The sequence below is a fragment of the Schistocerca cancellata genome, chromosome 10, assembly GCF_023864275.1.
Source record: "Schistocerca cancellata isolate TAMUIC-IGC-003103 chromosome 10, iqSchCanc2.1, whole genome shotgun sequence".
NCBI classification, from domain to species: domain Eukaryota; kingdom Metazoa; phylum Arthropoda; class Insecta; order Orthoptera; family Acrididae; genus Schistocerca; species Schistocerca cancellata.
Genome location: NC_064635.1, coordinates 84375349 through 84393291, shown reverse-complemented (window position 1 = coordinate 84393291; position 17943 = coordinate 84375349). Strand labels below are relative to the sequence as shown.

Below are 17943 nucleotides of genomic sequence, written 5' to 3'. Positions count from 1 at the left end.
GAAACGCATTCCCTCCGTCAGAACCTCACGACTTATTTCCATTCGTACAGACTTTTGTTTGGGAGTCAACAGGCGTGGCACCCAACGGCCACAAACGCAGGTAATATGGAGATGATCAGGCATAATGGTACAGAGTCTACGACATGGAATTATGAAGACTTCACTGAGGTTACGTAATGTTGTCCGCTGATCCTCAAGGATAATCACAACACAGCTTGACTTCAGTCACAGCAGAAGGCCAAACACCAGGCCCAACCTTGTTTAACACAGAAAAGTCTGCCCTCTTTGATGTCCCTGAACCGAGGCACGAGGCAGTGTACTTTTACTGTACACTTGCTGCAGATTTTCGTGAATTTCAGTGGCTGTGTGGTTAAAACGAACACAGAATTTTATTTCGCCGTACTGCTTCTCTCGCGTCAGCTACATTGTTCGGTATGCGAAATGCAAAGTGCGTCTACAAAATACAGCATTACTAGCAAGCTACCGATACGAGAGTGCTGCGCCAACGTACATCATACATCAAAAGAAACTTGTTTTTCAAATATTCATGATAAAGACAGGAAACAATCACTGAAGCTACAAGAAAAAATCAACCCCAGTCTTTGATGCTCAGCCCTCGTATTTTCAGAAGAAGCACATTCTGGGAAGTATGTCTGTTGTCCTAACACCTGCTTAATACGAGGGTAATCCCAAAAGTAAGGTCTATTTTTTTATAAGTACATAGACCTGTTTATTTCTACAATGGTTTACATCAGTTTACAGCTTGAACATTTAGCAATTTTTCGACATAATCACCAATTCTGTCGATGCATTTTTGTGGACGCTGCGGCAGTTTTTGTATGCCCATGTCATACCAGCTCGCCGCCATGCTGTTCAGAAAGTTATGAACCTCTTTTTTCACCTCGTCGTCGGAGCTGAATCGCTTTCCGGCCAAATGTTCTTTTAACCGAGGGAACTGGGCGCCAAGTCAGGACTATAGGGTGGGTGGCTGATTATGTTCCAGTGAAACTGTTGAAGGAGAGCAACGGTTTGCCGAGTGATGTGTGGGCGAGCGTTGTCATGGAGAATGTGTACGCCCTTGCTCAACATTCCTCTTCTCCGGTTCTGAATTGCCTGTTTGAGTTTTTTCAGAGTCTCACAGTACCTGTCAGCGTAAATTGTGGTCCCACCGATTCAGCTCCGACGATGAGGTGAAAGAAGAGGTTCATAACTTTCTGAACAGCATGGCGGCGATCGGGTATGACATGGGCATACAAAAACTGCCACAGCGTCTACAAAAATGTATCGACAGAAATGGTGATTATGCTGAGAAACAGCTAAATGTTTAAGCTGTAAACTGATGTAAACCATTGTAGAAATAAACAGGTCTATGTGCCTATAAAAAATTGGAGACCTTACTTTTGGGATTACCTTCGTATTTACTAAATTTCTATTAACGTTATTGTTGTTCTGTTATGTGAGGAAAGTGAGTGTATCAGTGCAGTCTTACCATTAATTATAATTAAATACTGCACACTGAAAGGATCTTTGCAGTTGGCAATGACACAGTGTGACAAATTTTTTGTGTACTTCAGTGTGCCACAGAATACGACATATTCATGCATTAAATCATGACTGCAAAATACTAATTGTATAGTCTGACATGAAAGCAGCAGCATTAGAAGTACGTAAAAATTCTCTACAATATTCCTAAAGTGGAATGATACAGACAAGCATGTCAAACTAGGGAAAACGAATCAGTTACGTAAATTTGCCTAGAAAACGTGAATGAGAAGTAACGCAGATTTTATATTATTAGTGTTAGTTAAGATGGAGTGTTATGTGGTAAAGAGCATGAATCGAAACATTTTAGCCTCCTCCTATTGTCCAGATAATTCAGTTTCTTCAATAATGTGTTTCTAAACTGCACCTAATACCAATCAGAGCGGTTCTGTAGACTCGTAAGTTTCGTGTTAGTAGCCAATAACGGCAGTCCTCGACAAAGTCTGTTGTTTCACTTGGAATAAATTGTAATTCTTACTGCCAAAACACCTTATCAAGCTTAGGTTAATTTTCTGGATAGTAAACTAAAAGAGAAAATACAGAGGGGTCCAAAAATGTATCACTGTTTAAAAGTCCATAACTGGCAAACTAATTTACGGAGTTGTCTCATCTTTGGTAGTGTAATAGATTGTAGCTCCGGCAATCGCCACACAAGCGTTGTATTGCTTTGTTTTGTTTTGTCAGTTGACAGTCGCCAGATAGTCAGTGTTTTGTTCTTAGTTGTACCTAGTTACTTGAGTAAACATGACTGGCGCAAGGCTTACATTCGATGAAAGGAACTCAGTTTTGAAGTGGTATTTTAAGTACGAAAACATTAATGAGGTTCAACGGCAATGGAGAAATGAGTATCAAATAGAGCCACCGACACGTTTAACGATTCGTCGCATTCGAGACAAATTTGAAGCCGAAGGCTGTGTTAAAGGTGTACACAAACAACAATCTGGACGACCTGTAACAGTAACAAGTCCAGGTAACTCCCGTCGTATGTTACAGTAATTCACTCGCTCACCACAGAAGTCTGTGAGACAGTGTGCCCGTGAAACTGGAGTGAGTCGCTCAAGTGTTCGGCGAATTTTGAAGACAGCAAAGTGTAAGTGCTACATTCCACGATTGCTACACGCAGTGAACGAGGACGACCCAGATCGTAGAATGGAGTACTGCAAGTGGTTTACTAACACGGTGCGCAACGATGAATAGTTTGCAGAGATGATTGTGTGGTCTGATGAGGCACAGTTCAAACTCGGTGGTACAGTAAATCGCCACAATTGCATCTACTGGGCCGCCGAAAATCCGAACGTCCATGTAGACCAAGCCGTGAATTTGCCAGGAGTAAATGTGTGGTGTGGGTTGTCTTACCAGGGCTTGATTGGGCCATTCTTCTTTGACGGTACAGTTACCGGTGAGGTGTACCTTCAGAAGCTTCATCCATTTTACCTGCCATCGGGACTTGTATGGAGACGGAAGAGTTTACGTTCAACAAGATGGTGCCCCAGCCCACTAGCAAAATCGTGTTAGGGCGTATCTCGACGAAAATCTACCAGGAAGATGGATAGGCCGTAGAGGTGCTGTGAAATATTCACCACGTTCCCCAGACCTAACTCCTCTGGACTTTTACCTGTGGGGAACACTAAATGTCGTTTATCGACAAAAGCCACGCACATTGGATGAACTTCGAGGATCCATCGTACATTCATGCGCAAATATCCAAGTGAACACGTTGCAGTCAGTAGTTCGTGCTGTGGTTCGGCGGCATCGTTTGTGTGTGGATGTTAATGGTGACCATTTAGAACACCTACAGCCGCGCATGATTAGCCGAGCGGTCTAGGCCGCTGAGTCATGGACTGTGTGGCTGATCCCGGCGGAGGTTCGAGTCCTCCCTCGGGCATGGGTGTGTGCGTTTGTACTTAGGATAATTTAGGTTACGTGGTGTGTAAGCTTAGGGACTGATGACCTTAGCAGTTAAGTCCCATAAGATTTCACACACATTTGAACATTTTTTTTAGAACACCTACAATGATATCTTTAAGTTGGACTTTAAGCTACACTTTCGCCAAAAATGAGACAACTCCGTCAATTAGTTTGCAAGTTATGGGCTTTTAAACAGTGGATACATTTCTTTGGACCCCTCTGTAGAATCATGTGAAGATAAGTGATAGAAAAAGTACCTGTAAAAATGATTCCTATGAATACAGACAAGAAATTTGGAGCTTATTTATGTTGCAATCAGAAGCATATGTTTCAATATTCGTAGCCGGCCGGTGTGGCCGTGTGGGTCTAGGCGCTTCAGTCTGGAACCGCGCGACCGCTACGGTCGCAGGTTCGAATCCTGCCTCGGGCATGGATGTGTGTGATGTCCTTAGGTTAGTTTAAGTAGTTCTACGTTCTAGGGGACTGATGACCGCAGATGTTAAGTCCCATAGTGCTCAGAGCCATTTGAACCATTCAGTATTCGTAAACGTGAGTTGTGTTTCATAATTTCTATAATAATCCTGTGTTTCATTTTTTTTTAAAGTAAGCTTTTGAAAATATTTGAGTTTAAGTAGGGTGTTTCAATCATTTACAGGTGATTGTAGACGACGATAGAGAATGTAATTCCGACATTTTGTCTGAGCTGCCGACACAGGTGCCAACTGAATGCCGTCTCGTGATTGTGTCATCAAGGAGAAGAGACTGCTTTGGTGACACTTGCCGATCATCCGACGTCAGTGACGAAAGCTGGAACAAGTGCCTGGACGTCAAAGTCGTGCTGAATGGGGAACATTTCGAATGCTGCCGCCTGCGAGATCTGGTGGCAGGTGTCGATGCCATCAAGTCACTGCTGGACAACAAGCCGGCTCTCCTGCTGGCTCTGGCACGAGCGACGGAGCCTCTGAGGCTGGGCCGAGATCTGGAAACGCTGCCCGTGTACTATGTGCCCAGGGAGCTGGTGGACAAGCAGCTCTTGACGGACGAGTTCTTCTCGACTTTGGACAGCAATCAAGCATACGACGGCGAGTGGAAGAAAGTTCAGCCCGAAACCACTGCCCACAGTACAATAATTGTGGTGGGGAGACCCGGAGTAGGAAAGTCAAAGGTGCTGTCGCATGTGGCGAAGAAAATAAAAGAAAGGCTCTCCGGCTGCTGGCTATTGAGAGTTAACCTGTTGGAGTTCTACACAGTTTTGGATGACAACGACAGAGCTGCGAGTGCTGCGAAAGACATATTGCGGCGGACGGTCTTCAACGAGGGTGTGCTCGGCCAACTGGAGTACGCTCTGCTTCGACACAGCCTGGTGCACTCCCCGAGAGTCGTCTGTCTCGTGGACGGCTTCGACGAGGTGTGCCCAGATTACATGAACAAGTGTCTCGAGGTGTTGCCCCTGCTGGCGCCTCGTAAGGGCAAGTTCCTCGTGACGACTAGGCCGGAACCGGTGAGGCTCTTGGAGGCTCGGACTGGTGTCTCGGCCCAATCGCTGCTGCCTTTCGGCGACTCAGAGCTAGAAGATTTCTTCAGACGCCACCCGTCGAGGGAAAAGATCCGGCGCATCAGCGGTCTCAACAAGAGCTTGAAGGACCTTCTGAGAATCCCTCTCTTTGCTGAAATGTTTGCAAATCTGTCACAGGAAACAGACGAGACGTACGACATCGTGACTCTGTACGAAGCTTTCTTCCAACATAAGTTCAGGCGGTTTTACAAAGAGAAGTGGGGTGACAATTTTTCCGCTCCCGGGAAGAGGAGAGAGATCGAGGAGGCGCAGCAGAGGCATCAGGAACAGTTGATGGTCCTCGCAGCTTCGGTTCTGCTTCGCGGAAAGGAAGTACCGGCGAAACCGTCGTTCGACAGGGAGTACCTCGTGAAGGCCGGAATCGTGTACGAGTTCGCCGACGGCAAACCCGCGTTCCTGCACAGGACTTTCGCCGAACACTTTCTCGCCAAGTGGTGCTTCCTCCGGCAGGGGAAACGGAGTCGTGCGACGGTGTACCGCAAAGCGTACGTGAACGAGAGGCTGGAGTTCTTCCTGGAGTCCTTCGACCGCATGGCGGCGAGGGGCTGCCCGTTGCTGGAGGCGGCGCTGGACGGCGACGCGGGCAGGGTGAAGGCGCTATTGGACGAGGGTGTCGACCCGAAGCAGGTTGACGCGTTTGGGCGCAACGTGCTGCACCTGGCGGCAGTCAATCGCGCGTTGGGCTACGATCAGCGGTGCCCCCTGTCCCTGCTGCGGCGAGAGTGTTCTGACGACACGTGGAAGGACATGCTGTCTGCAGAAGACGGCCTGCTTGGCTGGACGCCGTTGAAGTACGCAGTGGAGGGCAGGCGCTGGCTCGTCGTGTGTGAGCTGCTGGAGACGGGTGATGACCTCAGCCAGCTGGGGGACTTCCAGACTGGACTGCCTGAGCCGGCACAGCTGCAGGCCGTGCTAGAACAGAGCGGCTACCTGGCCCTGTACCAGCACGTCATCGAAGCGAAACATCCCTTAAAGACAGGCAGCTACATCTGCATGATGGAAGACGAAGTCGAGGTAAGTCAAAATGCTCTCCCTGTGATATGACACGTACCTCTAATTAATTTAAAGTTTCTGGTAAATGAAAACTATGTGCTGGCCGGGACCCTAATCCAAAACCTATGCCTTTTTTGGACAAATGCCCCCTCCAATGTGCTCCTCAGACACGGCTCACGATTGGACGGAGAATATCTCACTGCTACATTCAAAACTTCACTGATATTCTCCCACATAATTACACTATAGGCTATTAAAATTGCTGCACCAAGAAGAAAGGCAGATGATAAACGAGTATTCATTGGACAACTATATTATACTAGAACTGACATGTGATTACATTTTCACGTGATTTGGGTGCATAGATCCTGAGAAATCAGTTCCCAGAACAACCACCTCTGGCCGTAATAACGGCATTCATACGCCTGGGCATTGAGTCAAACAGAGCTTGGATGGCGTGTACAGGTACAGCTGCCCATGCAGCTTCAACACGATACCCCAGTTAAGAGTAGTGACTGGCGTATTGTGACGAGCCAGTTGCTCGGCCACCATTGACCACACGTTTTCAATTGGTGAGAGATATGGAGAATGTGCTGGCCAGGGCAGCAGTCGAACAATTTCTGTATCCAGAAAGGCCTGTACAGGACCTGCAACATGCGGTCGTGCATTATCCTGCTGAAATGGAGGGTTTTGCAGGTATCGAATGAAGGGTAGAGCCACGGGTTGTAACACATCTGAAATGTAACGTCCACTGTTCAAAGTGGTCAATACGAACAAGAGGTCGCCAAAAACGGATGCGACCGTCAAGATGCTGTAAAAAGAACCTGGATTCATCCGAAAAAATGACGTTTTGCCACTCGTGCACCCAGGTTCGTCGTTGAGTACACCGTCGCAGGCGCTCCTGTCTGTGATGCAGCGTCAAGGGTTGTTGTTGTTGTGGTCTTCAGTCCTGAGACTGGTCTGATGCAGCTCTCCATGCTACTCTATCCTGTGCAAGCTTCTTCATCTCCCAGTACTTACTGCAACCTACATCCTTCTGAATCTGCTAAGTGTATTCATCTCTTGGTCTCCTTCTACTATTTTTTCCTCCACGCTGCCCTCCAATGCTAAATTTGTGATCCCTTGCTGCCTCAGAACGTGTCCTACCAACCAGTCCCTTCTTCTTGTCAAGTTGTGCCACAAACTCCTCTTCTCCCCTATTCTATTCAATAGCTCCTCATTAGTTACGTGATCTACCCATCTAATATTCAGCATTCTTCTCTAGCACGTCAAGGGTAACCGCACCTATGGTATCCGACCTAACAGTCCGTGCTCCTGCAAACGTCGTCGAACTATTCGTGTAGATGATTGTTGTCTTGCAAACGTCCCATCTGTTGACTCAGGGATCGAGACGTGGCTGCACGATCCGTTACAGCTATGCGGATAAGATGCCTGTCACATCGACTGCTAGTGATACGAGGCCGTTGAGATCCAGCACGGCGTTCCGTATTAGCCTCCTGAACCCATCGATTCCATATTCTGCTAACAGTCATTGGATCTCGACCGACGCGAGCAGCGATGTCGCGATACGATAAACCGCAATCGCGATAGGCTACAATCCGATCCTTATCAAAGTCGGAAACGTGATGGTACGCATTTCTCCTCCTTACACAAGGCATCACAACAACGTTTCACCAGGCAACGCTGGTCAACTGCTGTTTGTGTATGAGAAATCGGTTGGAAACTTTCCTCATGTCAGCAAGTTGTAGGTGTCGCCACCGGCGCCAACCTTGTGTGAATGCCCTGAAAAGCTAATCATTTGGATATCACAGCATCTTCTTCCTGTCAGTTAAATTTCGCGTCTGTGGCACGTCATCTTCGTGGTGTATCAGTTTTAATGGGCAGTAGTGTAGCAGCACTAGAAGTCTGGAAGGCGGGATACTGCGGAAAGATGGCTCAGCCGCAACTTAAGAAATTGCTTCCGGAATGAATGTTTCCTCTGCATTGAAGGTGAGCACTGATATGAAACCACGTTTCTTCCAGCAGTATTAGTTCCACAAGGCATGTATGAGGAGCAATTAATAACTTGCACAAAACCTTTTTTCTGAAAGCAGATTGTGTTTTTTCAGGGCTCCACTACATCACTCATTCCCCACTATTTTGGCTACAAAACGCTTCTTGCCAACATAATCTGCGTTCAGTGTGACAGCCTTACGTCATCTTACTGGGAGGGCCTATATGCCCACATGTTACTACTGGTCGATGTTGAAACCAGTGTTTTGTTGCGTCAATAACCGACCCGTCATACACTTACTGCTTCCTTCATTGGGTCAGACAGACGGAAGTCAGAAGGTATAAGATTCAGGCTATACAGTGGATGAGGAAGAACAATCCAGTGAAGATTTGTGAACTCCTCTCAGGTGTGACACTTGCGTTGTCATGCTGAAGTCGTTTCTTCTATTTCCTCAGAGTAGCACAATGCACTTTATAGTTAAACGTGGTATCATAAAGGAGGACACGAAACAGAATAACCTCTTCAGTCCCAGAAGACCGTCGCCATCACTTTACCGGTTGACAGTGCGGCTTTGAACTTTCTCTTCGGAGGAGAGATTGTATGGCGACAGTCCATGGAATACCGTTTTGTTTCTCGTTCGAAGTGAAGAACCCTTGTTAAATCGTCTGTGGCCATATTCGACACAAATTGTCACAATCACCCTTGTAAAGAGCAAGCAGTTCCGCCTAGATGGACCTACGTTGCCCTCTTTTTGATCTTTTGTTAGATGGTGAAGAACCCATCAGGCGTGCACCAAGTGGTGGACGAGTGCGTCAACACCACCAACGCCGGCTGGTGTTATGAAACGTCCCCTTTCAACAATTATACATGACTGAGCTTAAACTGACACACAATATTTTTCGCGCAACGCAATCTGACTTTCAAAAATCCCTACAAAAGAATGGCCCTGACTAACATTATCTATACCTTTCACAAATCACTTACATCACAAAAATCTTCATTACTCCAACTACTGCAATACAGCGAGCGCCACTACTGCCAGCTAAATAAAAGATTCAAACTACGGAAGGCACTAACTACTGATAGGGATAGTTAGCAAATGAAAAATTTTAATAGAGAACAAACAATGTATTTACCTTAATAGTCATAATATATATAGCAGTTCATGACATCCAGTATTACAAATTTCAAAACTACGCCATCTCTCTCCCCACATCCACCACTGCTGGCGGCTCACCTCCAACTGCGCAACGCTACGTGCTGTTCACGTCCAGCTGCCCAACACTACAGTGGCAGACAACAATGCAAACTAGCCACAGACTGCACACAGCACAGCCAGTGATTTTCATACAGAGAGCGCTACGTGGCGGCGGCGTTACCAGTATAAGAACCTAAACAGCCTACTTACATAGCCCCCATGCTCCCCACAAAAAATTTTATAAACTGTTTTGGGCACTGGGCAATACATATTTGTTAAAATTTTTCATAATCGTAATTACAATAACAAAGAAATCAAATGCACACACTTATTGATACAATGTTGGTCAAAAGCTAAAATTTTCTCACATTCCATAAAGACAGTCCTGATCATTCATCATAATAGTAATTACAGTTTTTTTTCACAAAGTCTCATTAGTAAAAGAAATTGCACACAGAAGTAGTGTTGTCCTTCCAACGGAAGGACAGTGCTGACTCTTGACATGCAGACAGGTAATGGGCCACAACAGAGCAAACCCACAGCAGAGTCAGTCGAAGTTTTGAAGAATATTGGTAGGTAGGTCATCACAGAGTAGACCCACTGTAGTCCTGGTAGAGATTACGGTATTGGTGAGTCAGCAAAGGTGTAGACCCACTGTAGTCCTTGCAGAAATAATGGTAATGGTGGGTCATCAAAGGTGCGGACCCACTGTAGACCTTGTAGAGACGGCCAGCAGCCATCTGTTGCGACTGTGCAGGTGCACAATCACCATCAAAGAGTCTTGCAGAGAATATAGCAAGTCCATAACCACCACTTGTGCACTCACAAAGTTTTTGGAATTGTCCTTAGAAGTCTTGCAGACAATATAGCAAGTCCATAAACTACCACTTGTACACTCACGAAGTTTTTGGAATTGTCCTTAGAACCAGCAATGCTGTTATCCAGTCCCTTGCTGAATTAGTAACACATGTGCAAACACCAACAGTCCCAACTTCTCACATATTGTGCATTACTATGACCAACAGAAATGTGTGCAGTGAAATGAATGCTTACAAGTTACTTAATTTGATGAACTGGTGTCAATTACAATATTATAACATGAGAATACAATTACAAAGGTACAAAATACATCATTAAAAACATAATAATACAGATAACATTTGTAGTAATACAGGCTTTACAAAAGAATAGAAATAACATATACATCAGTGTTACAGGAATTATGACATGAGTACATACACAAAAGATCACAATAACTTTCGAAACATCAACTTCACACATGAGCATTAAAACAAAACAGAATATATAATGTCTAAACATCTTTACAAAGAAAATAACATATTATCAGAAAAATTCTGCAACATAGCTCTCATCAGCTAAACACGTAAAGACAGGAAAAAGACAAATAAACAAGGGTACATAGACACATAGTTGGCTAACACAAGGAAAGGACAGGTTTTGTTTTATTGCAGTATTTTGCAAACAAAACTTTCTTTGCTTCTTGGAGATCTCCCTTCATTCATCATTACTCCCAAAAAGTCCTATCTATACCTCCTTCCTATATTCTATTCATATTTCTTTCAAAATAATTATTTCTGATTGTAAAATACTCATTTAGACCCAAATCTTTTTCATATAACTTCGCAATGCATTCTTTACCTATTCTCCATAGTCAGTTTCCTATATAGTCTACCCCTCTTAAGCTAACTTAAATTTACTGAGCTCAGATGCTAAACTAAGGGATGAGGCAATGCAGCAGCACAAAACAATTAATGCAAACAGCAATGAAAAAATGCAGATTTGCAAAGCAAGCAGCATTATAGAAATTAGCAAAGCAATTGCAATATTACAACTAATATAAGGCAATGTGCAGCAAACAAGAAAAATAAATCAGTAGTAAACTGGCTTAACAGCGTAATACAACGTCAAATTCAGTAACACTATGCCTGGCAAACAGCAGCAGCAAATGAAATAACTTATCTAAACGTGACATAGCTCAAGCAGAAAAAAATATTATACTAAAGACAATAATGCAGACAAGGGAAATGTATATTCACATCTTAATGTCTATGTAATTAAAGTGGTGCACCACAAAAACTAATTCTACTAAAAATTACCAAGTACTTGAAAAGAAAATTATGTATGCAGTTACTGTTATTAGTCCCTTCTTATTGTTCTTTCCATTCCAAGAGCTCCTTTTTTGAAGAATGTGGATCATAAAATAATTATTTAATAGATCTGTTGACAGAAAGTGTTCACATTAGCAAATGCATTTAATTTTATTTTATGAAACCAATGCTGCAAGACAGCTGGAAAACAGGTATCAAATGAAATAACCAATTATGCAAATCAAAGCATAAAAACATCATTCAATAGCTATGTGGCATTTCGTAAGTCAGTAGCTCTAACTCTCGTAGAAAGACACTTGTCATGATCAGGTCTGCAGATGTAAGAAGATTTCCCATCAATTCATAAGCATTTCAGTAAGTAGCACAAAGTACGATTTATGTTTCCAAGTAATGAGCGTGTCGTATTTGCAATGCTTTCTACAAAGGAATGTCAATAGCGAGGATAATGGCCCCTTTTTTTTCTACCTGTGCCTCTGAAAAGGCACACCCTAATGGCTTTTTCTCCAGGTGTCTGACACAGCTGGGTGCCCATGATGCATTTCGTGCAGGTGGTCACTTAACTTTCTTACGGAAATATTTATGACAGCAGTTTCCGCTACAGTGACAGTCTCATATAAAAATATTTCACAGGTCAAGAATTTGCGTTACAAATCTGTAGAGACAAAATGCTATTGATATAACAGAGTCCAAAAAACTTTCATCGGCATTGTAATACATTCACGCATTTACACACATTTCATAACTCTTAAAGTACGATTCTTGGTTTCCAACAACCTTCTTCACAAACCAGAGTCCCTAACCACTACTCATTATTCCTTACCTTATTCGTCGACACTTCTTCAATATTTCATCATAACAGATACGTAGCATACTCAAATAACTCATATAGCATCAGCTTATTCATCATAAACATACCACAACAGCATAATACACATAGTCATCGTAATAATAACATCATAACACCTCAGTCATCTCTCAAAATCGTCGTAGCTTCCTCCAATAATTAAAAAAAAATTCTCTGCTCGTGTCAAAAGTGTCATCTGCTTCAAACGTAATTTAAAAATCGAGATCCCATACCAAATATATCATTCAAAGATCTCATAATATCACAATGGGTCTGAAAAAATATGAACAGTTCACAAAGTACAAACAAAATACAATTTCATAAGTGTGAAGTTATCCAGGTGTGTAATTACGTAAACATCTGTCACTGACGTAGTAAAAAAAGTTTATCTCTCAGTTAAATAGTCACATAGCTGTGTAATTACGCGTTAGAGAAATATGTTACCGATGTGTAAAGTTGTATAACCAAATACCATATTAGCTAGGGCTCCTTGTGCTTGCCAAACACATGGTACACAAAGTAAGTGTGTACCCCCCTGAGGATTAATGTAATTATACCCTCAGGTGTTACAGATTACAAGAATGGAATGAAATGTATTACAGAAACTCTTTGTATCATTGTACTTCAAATATCTTTAAAAATAAATTATTTAAGTACAAAATTAATCACTCAAATACGTGTACTGTAGCGCTAAATGTGCGTCTTGCTGTAAGATAATCTCTGTGGAAGTGTCGTAGTTATTGTCCTCTGAAAGCTAAGTTCTGCAGAAGTCAATGTACTTACCTCATGATAAACAAAAGTGAAATGCTTTGCGTATAGATATCTTAGTTATTACGCTTATTGCCGTGGTGATGAAAGTACTGTGCTGTAATGTATTATTGTGCTACGGAAAAGGCAGTCTCATTGCAGCTATACCACAAAAGTTACTACTAAAACATGTTTTACTTGACAGAAGAATTCAGAAAAACTGTGCAGATATAAAACAGATACACCACAAAAGCAACATTGTGAATTGTCACTCATTAGTAGCGTCATGATAAAATCGTGTAGCTGTCACATAAACTAACCACTGTCTCATCTGGTATCTCACAGAAAGTACCTTAAATCCAGAATGTATTTTCAAGTAAACCAAAATGTTGCATTGAAATCTCATTAGCAGTACCAGTATATGTTCTAAGTATGTAAGCCGTATATTCGTTACGTCATCGTGCAACTAACAAGGAAGAATGTACCCACACAATAACACTGTGTCCTCTGTTCACTATAACAATGCATTCATAATTTCTGTTGAAATAAGTTTCTTGGTTCTTGACTGGATATTTAACTTCAAACATTGTTGCATATTAACAGTTTCTTAAGTCTGACAAAGCCTACTAGCAATGTAAAGTGAAAAGTTATATGGCAAAGACAAAGTTAAAAAAACAGATTATCTTTCAATAAACGGTTTTACATGTGAAATGTGGTGTAAACCTTTACTCTTCCTAGTACGAAGAGTTTCAGCTTGAACGGAATTATCATGTGGTATACGTCGGTGAGGAATGCTAAAATTTTTCTCAAGGTAGCGTCTATGTTATTTTTCTGTGAACCAGCCGGCGCACGCGGCAGCCTGCGGTGCGAGTCATTGTCTGTTCCTTTGTTGGCGCGCGTCGTTATTGGGATTTGGAGACCTAACTTCTACCAATTCACGTTGCCCAGAGAGCCCAGCTCTGTTAGAAACCCGCCAGTTCTCGTGAAATTCACGTCTGTCGTTTTGTCGGTAGTTTACATAGTTTCTTTCTTGTCTGTCACGTGGTGGAGAATTTCTCCCTGAGTCGTAACCGAGTGCTGGACCATTGCGTCTAAAGCTATTCTGTCTCCCTTGATAATAATTGTTTTGGTTCCCATATTGTCTGTTTCTCTGATTGTCTCTGTGATAGTCATTACCGCGGAAAGGTGATCTTTCCCTGTAACTATTACTCTGCCAGTGGTTGTCATATGGGTGGTGTCTGTTTTGGTCACGACTTACGTTGTAAGAATAGGCTTGTCGTGGCGATTTATTGCTTCTGTCGTCACGGAATTGTGACGGATGTGATCTGTAGTGATTGTTTTCCTGTTTTCGCATCCCGCGACTGTCTGTGTCAATTTCTAATTCTTGTAAGAGTCCCTGAAAAGCTTCAAAGTCGTCTTTGCAACGTCCTGCCAAAATAATATGCCGTAAATGTTCAGGTAATTTGATTAAGCAAATGCGAATGAGTTCTGAGGGGCTGTATGGGTTTGACAGGTACTGATTCTTGTGCAACATGTCTTCAAAATATTTGACAAGACTGGAAAATTCAGATTGTTCAAAGTGTTTCATCATCATGATGCTATGTTTTACTCGGTCTTGTGTAGCTTGAGACCAATATGCTGAGAGGAAGGCATGATAAAAATCTCCTTCACTGTGACAATCGTGAATGACCGATCGCATTCTTACAGCTGCTTCATTCTCCAAGTAGCCACATATAAATTCTAACCTGTGCTCTAATGACCAGTTGGGAGGAAAACAATGAGAGAATTGATGGAGCCACACTTGTGGATGAATGTCGTTGGCAGAATTCTTAAACGTTTTGAATTTACGTGTAGTAATGAACAGCTTATAGTCGAAATCATCGTGTCGGCGAGTCGCACATCGCTCATTGTTACTTCGTTTCGGCAGTTCTATCTCAAAATCCAATGCGCCTTGCCAATTTCTTTCATAATTTCCGAAGTGCCCTATGTTATTATTGTGTGGCTTTTCCGTATTTCTATGTCCCTCTTCCCGTATTGGAGCGCGAGTGTCCTCTGAAATACGTAGTTCTTGTATTACCTGCGTCAACTGATCTTGTACTTCCCGGATTTCTCTTTTGTACTGTGTATTGATTTGATTTTGATTTTGTTTGAGTTTTCTAATTTGTTCATACGGGTTCCTACGGGTCTTGTGTCATTCAGATCATCATCTACCTTTGTAGATAAGTTAGTGAGCTGATCCGAAAGTTCGGCTACTTTCTCCGATAGTGAACACATTTCCTCAGTGTGTTTTTCTGAACCAAGTTTCATAAGTTTTACTGAGTTTTTGCAAGTTGCGTAACCGAATCGGTAGATGCAACTGAGTCAATTTTAGCCCACAAGGTCTCATGATTTTCATGAACAATGCTTTGCAGTTCTTTTATGGCTGCTTCATGAATCTGTAATGCATTTTCATGCCACGAAATAATAGGTTGAAAATGCTCAGAAATTTGTGTTTTTACGTCATTACAGACTTTTTGACATTTCGATTCAATGTTATGTAACTCAGTAGTTAAATCTTCACGTGTTTGTTCAAGTGTGGTGTCTAACTTCCGAAGATTTTGTTCCATTGTGTCTAACTGTTGCTGTGTTTGTCTCTGGTGTTGTTCCATTGTGTCTAACTTTTGAAGCTTTTGCTGTGTTTGTCTCTGATTTTGTTCCATTGTGTCTAACTTTTGAAGATTTTGTTCCATTGTGTCTAACTTTTGAAGATTTTGTCCCATTTGTTGCATTAATTGCAATAATAATGTATTAGTGTCTGGAATCTGTTTCTCTATGCTTTTTGGCAGTGCATTGTCACCGACAACATTCACATTTTGTCAAGCAGAAAATGTGTCTTGACTCATTTGAGAAAACGGTGAGGACCCAAAACCTAAGTCTACAGTATTTGCAATATTGTGTTCTGTCATTTCGGATTCCTGAGGCGAGCTGTTGCCGACCGATCGATCGATAATGCTTCCTTGTTCACTACCTGTTTCACTGTCTACACAATTATTTGCCGCCCGCTCCATTTCCCTATGCACAATTACCAAATTACTACTTCGAATGTCTGTTAATTCACTACACAGTGGTGCTGATAAGCTACACTCGTCGTCACTATTATTTCTCAGTTTCCTTTGAAGCCTAGTGTTACGTTTATTGTCACAATATTTCACACGATAACACAGAAAAGCACAATTTGAAGAGCAAAAATAAGAGAACACATTAACATAGCACTGAAAATAATATGTAGTTAATTGCAAGCGCAGCTGCGAAATACTTGGTGCAAATCTACATGCATGCCACAACTGTTTTACTGTACAACAATGAAAGACTGCAACTACAAAGGAGATTCTCTCTACAATTACGCATTAGCAATAAACAATAGCTACACTAATTACACAAACTACAAGAAAAAATCAGAAGATTCCAGTGAGGTATCCTCGGCTAAGGGTCGACATATGAAACGTCCCATTAGAAAAACTTATACAAGACTGTGCTTAAACTGACACACAATATTTATAGCGCAACGCATCTGACTTTCAAAAATCCCTACAAAAGAATGGCCCTGACTAACATTAACCTATACCTTTCACAAATCACTTACCTCACAGAAATCTTCATTACTCGAACTACTGCAATACAGCGAGCGCCACTACTGCCAGCTAAATAAAAGATTCAAACTACAGAAGGCACTAACTACTGATAGGGATAGTTAGCAAATGAAAAATTTTAATAGAGAACAAACAATGTATTTACCTTAATAGTCATAATATATATAGCAGATCATGACATCCAGTCTTACAAATTTCAAAACTACGCCATCTCTCTCCCCACATCCACCACTGCTGGCGGCTCACCTCCAACTGCGCAACGCTACGTGCTGTTCACGTCCAGCTGCCCAACACTACAGTGGCAGACAACAATGCAAACTAGCCACAGACTGCACACAGCACAGCCAGTGATTTTCATACAGAGAGCGCTACGTGGCGGCGGCGTTACCAATATAAGAACCTAAACAGCCTACTTACAGTGTGACAGAGCGGTTCTAGGCGCTTCAGTCTGGAACCGCGCGACCGCTACGGTCGCAGGTTCGAATCCTGCCTCGGGCATGGATGTTTGTGATGTCCTTAGGTTAGTTAGGTTTAAGTAGTTCTAAGTTATAGGGGACTGATGACCTCAGATGTTGTCCCATTGTGCTCAGAGCCTTGAACCATTTTTTGAACACCACCAACAGGTTGAGCAGCGAGGTGTTTGATTGTGACCAGTCAATCACCTCGAATGAGAGTGTCCATACGTTCCGACATTGCAAAGTTGCATCTGGACGGCACACGAGAGGTCGAATAGCTCTCTGTAGACATTCTGGAGATGAAGGTGATCTGGACACCGATTAGACTGAGTGTGAATTTTAGGCGGTTTCCCAAGCTCATCTGCGCAAAAGCTGGGCTAGTCACAGAATTCAACCTCAGAGAATACGATACACCGCTACATACAGAACGAAGTTTGCAAGATTCGTGGGCAGTTGACGCAAACGACGTTCCTTCCTTACGTTATCTTGGCGACTGCACTGTCTAGAAGGCAATTCGACTTCTAAGTTACAGAATGACATAAAATTTCCTAAATACTGAAAAAAGTGCACCTCTACAAGACAGGTTACACGCTAGGGAAAAGAAATAATAATGACTAGCACAACTTGGGCCTTTTGTAGCTCTTCTCTACATGTGTCGTTGACTCGGCAAAATTAACATTGGATGCTGAAAATTAAGACATGTAGATACCTCCTTAAAATATATTCGTCGTGATATGCTGTGACCAGGTGTAACTGTAACCTTAGGAAGGGCGGAGAAACGGTGCCGATCATGGAAAACTCAGGCATGCCCGTATATTCACCGACAACAGAAATAGACCAGCTGTCCTATGGAAAGATCGACGTGGTGTTGGTATATGCAGCGTAAAAGCTGGAGCTGATCTTATTCTCTCAGTTGAAGAACTGAACCG

At 42.7% G+C, this 17943-nt stretch overlaps 1 protein-coding gene across 1 annotated transcript in view; it reads left to right on the top strand.

Moving 5' to 3' along the window:
• LOC126106511 (uncharacterized) overlaps positions 1–17943 on the top strand; it is a 79441-nt gene that overhangs the window by 38233 nt on the left and 23265 nt on the right. The window contains exon 4 of the mRNA XM_049912835.1: positions 4106–6040. Within this exon, the coding sequence (XP_049768792.1) occupies positions 4106–6040 (1935 nt within the window). The remainder of the gene's footprint in view (positions 1–4105; positions 6041–17943) is intronic.